At 70.1% G+C, this 2870-nt stretch overlaps 1 protein-coding gene across 1 annotated transcript in view; it reads right to left on the reverse strand.

Moving 5' to 3' along the window:
- Positions 1-2870, reverse strand: part of MNEG_1431 (hypothetical protein) — a gene marked incomplete at both ends in the record, with an annotated part of 6693 nt that overhangs the window by 1588 nt on the left and 2235 nt on the right. Inside the window, 8 exons of the mRNA XM_014050082.1 lie at positions 231-281; positions 576-735; positions 992-1064; positions 1424-1575; positions 1805-1885; positions 2143-2250; positions 2473-2536; positions 2781-2847. Of these exons, the coding sequence (XP_013905536.1) occupies positions 231-281; positions 576-735; positions 992-1064; positions 1424-1575; positions 1805-1885; positions 2143-2250; positions 2473-2536; positions 2781-2847 (756 nt within the window). The remainder of the gene's footprint in view (positions 1-230; positions 282-575; positions 736-991; positions 1065-1423; positions 1576-1804; positions 1886-2142; positions 2251-2472; positions 2537-2780; positions 2848-2870) is intronic.

Consider the following 2870-nt stretch of genomic DNA (forward strand, 5'->3'; position numbering starts at 1 on the left):
GAGAAGTGGAGAGAGAAGGGCTCAGTTGCCGCAAACGGTCGCTGCTGGACGGCCTGCTCCCCCGCATGCCTCTTTCAGAGGAGATGGGGTCGCACTTGGGTGCTGGCAGCCAGTGGCACCTGGCGGGTCGGGCCAAAACCCCTGACCTTGGCGGGTGAAGGGGCTTCACACACAGGAATCACAAGCAAGAGGGGAACGGGCCCCTTCAGCACTTACAGGGGGCGCCTCACCTGGCGCGCCGCCGCCGCTGCCCGGGCTGGCGTTCCCCGGTCCGCTCGCACCTGCAGGGCAGGGCGCCGCACGGCGTGAAGTGGGCACACATTGCAGCGGCCGCTCATGCGGGCGGTGGGCGCAGCACTGACACCTGCTGTGCCAGAGGGGGCGCAAATCTGCGCAGGCGCAACCTTCCCCTGACAGTCGCCCCTCGCACATGCGGCAGGCGCGCAAACTCAGCGTACGCAGACGCGCGCCCAACTCCCCCGCACGCGTGCCCGGCCCTCGGGCCCGCGCCCGGGACATGCCCGGCGCGCGCGGCCCGGCGCGGCGCGGCGCGGCGCGCTTGAGGGCGGACGCACCCGTCGCGCCGCAGGCGCGTATGGCTGTGAGCTTGAGCCACATGAAGTCCTCGATGGTGGGCGCCAGCCCCGGGCTGCGGCGCGTCGCCGCGTCCAGGGCGCGCGCGTCTCCCGCCAGCAGCGCGTACACCAGGAGCATGTAGTCCGCGCGGATGGACGGCTGGTGACGCGGTGCGCGGTCGGTCATCATGGCGGTGACGCGGGTGACGTGGGTTACGGGGGTGGCCGGGGCAGGAGGGTATAGGATGCGGCAGCAGGTGGGGCCGCAGAGCGGTGTTTCGCGGGGGTATGCCAGTGCGGAAATACGCACGCCAGGTGGCGCGGCTGGGGGCCAGGGGCACGGTGGGCCTCAGGGCGCGCCGAGGGGTGCGCCGCGCTCGGTAGCGGTACAGGTGCGCGCCGCGGCTGCTGCGCACCTGCTTGGAGGGCTGCGCCTGCACCAGCCGCTCGCACTCGCGCAGGATCGCGGCGCCGTGCTGCGCGCGGAACCTGGCTCGCGTGGGGCGGGCGGCGGGGCGTTTGCGAGTTGAGGTGGGCGATGCAGGCAGCGAGAAAGCCGCACAGCTTGCCCCCTGAAGCTCCCAGGCACCAGGGGTCGAGGCTGACTGGCTGCCCGCGTTGAGGCGTCACATGGTGGTTGTCGGGAGCTTCTTGGGTGCCCCAAGGATGCTTCCCGGCCTACTCCCAAGTTGTCTGTCGCTATGTAACGCTCTGGGACTGGATGCTGCCCTTGCCCGGGTTATGCAATGCGTTGCAACTACGAGCCATGCGCCGGCCTGCCGCGCTGGCTCCCCAAGCAGCTGTTCTGCCTGGCAACGACAAAGAGGAGCGACCCAGGGGGGGCTCACCCGGCCGGGTCCGCCAGCCACGCGTCTAGCAGCGGCGCCAGGCTCCCGCCGCCGCCGCCGCCGAGCGGCCGCACCGCCGCCGCTGCATCGGTGGCCTTGGCGGCTGCTCTGAGCGCCAAGTCGTCGAGGCCGCAGCGCAGCGCGTAGTAAACCTGGGGTGCGCGGCGCGAGGTTCACGATGAAGGGGCACGAGCCAAAGATGAGGAGTACTTGGGCCCTGCCACCCAGCTCTGCGCCTGCTTCCATGTAGCCTTGGCTTCTGATCATCGTAGATTTTTGTGTCAGCTGCGCCCGCTTTATTGCAGCGACAAGAGCAGCCCTGCTGTGCATCATGCGCCTGCCCGTCCCACCTCATCTCACTGCTCTCCGGCGCCCGCCCACCTGCACCCACGCCGTGTCCTGGCCGCCGGCCTGCTGGAAGTCCAGGGGGCCGCGGTCCTTGAACTTCACAGACAAGTACGCCTGGTGATGTCAGAGGGGCGCCGGCGGCGCAGTGAGCCGTGGTGCGCGCCAGGGCGGCGCACGGCCAGAAATGAGGTCGGATGGCTGGCACAAAGTTCAAATATGATTTTTAGACATGCTGGGTGCGTTGATGGCCTGAAAGCGGTAGAGCAAGCTAGCGAACGCATGCGCACGAATCCACGGACGACAGACAAGAAACCCCCGTTCCCTCGGCAGGCGAGCCGCCGCGCCAGCCACAGCACCGCTCTCGCCTGCACGTCCCGCATCTGGTCGGGGTCGCCGCCGCGCTGCGCCACCGCGCGGTGCTTGCTGATGGTGTTGCGCACGTGGCGCGCGAACAGCTTCGACAGGTGCGCGCGGCCGCCCTGCGGGGGCATCGCAGCGTCGCGGATCGACCGCCGCCGAATGCACTCAACAGAAGCTACTGAAAACGGCGCCGGCGCTGCGCGAGCCGGGTCTCCCACGTGCGGGATTGGGGGCGGGCGCGGCGGGGTGGGGCCCAGCGCGAGCCTCTCCGGGCCGATGCTGCTGCACCACCCCTCAACCCCCTTGACCGACCCACCAATCCAGCCGCCCCGCCCGCGCACCTGCACGAGGGCGTCCACAAAGTCCCCACTGCCGCCGGGCCCGCTGGGAGACAGCCCCCGCTCCCTGGCACGAGCGCAGAGGATGGGAGGCAAGGAAAGCGGTGCATCATAATTGTGGGCCAGGACCAGGCGGGAGGGGCGCGGCGGAACACGCACATGGCTCTTGTGAAACCAACCAACAATAAACCAGGCGGTGCGTTGAGCTGTCGGGGATGATCCAGAAGCCGCGGCGGCGGCGCAGAGAGCTAGGCCAAGGTGCAGTTGTGGACAGCCGGGCTGGAGCCAGCCAGCAGCCCCCGGGGTCGCACCTGGCGGGCGCCAGGATGTCACCCAGGAGGGCCCACACGCTGCTCATCGCGGCGGCGGAGCCGGAGGCTGCGGGGTTCGCAGCGGCGGCG

Source organism: Monoraphidium neglectum, assembly GCF_000611645.1.
Source record: "Monoraphidium neglectum strain SAG 48.87 unplaced genomic scaffold scaffold00143, whole genome shotgun sequence".
Classification (NCBI taxonomy): Eukaryota; Viridiplantae; Chlorophyta; class Chlorophyceae; order Sphaeropleales; family Selenastraceae; genus Monoraphidium; species Monoraphidium neglectum.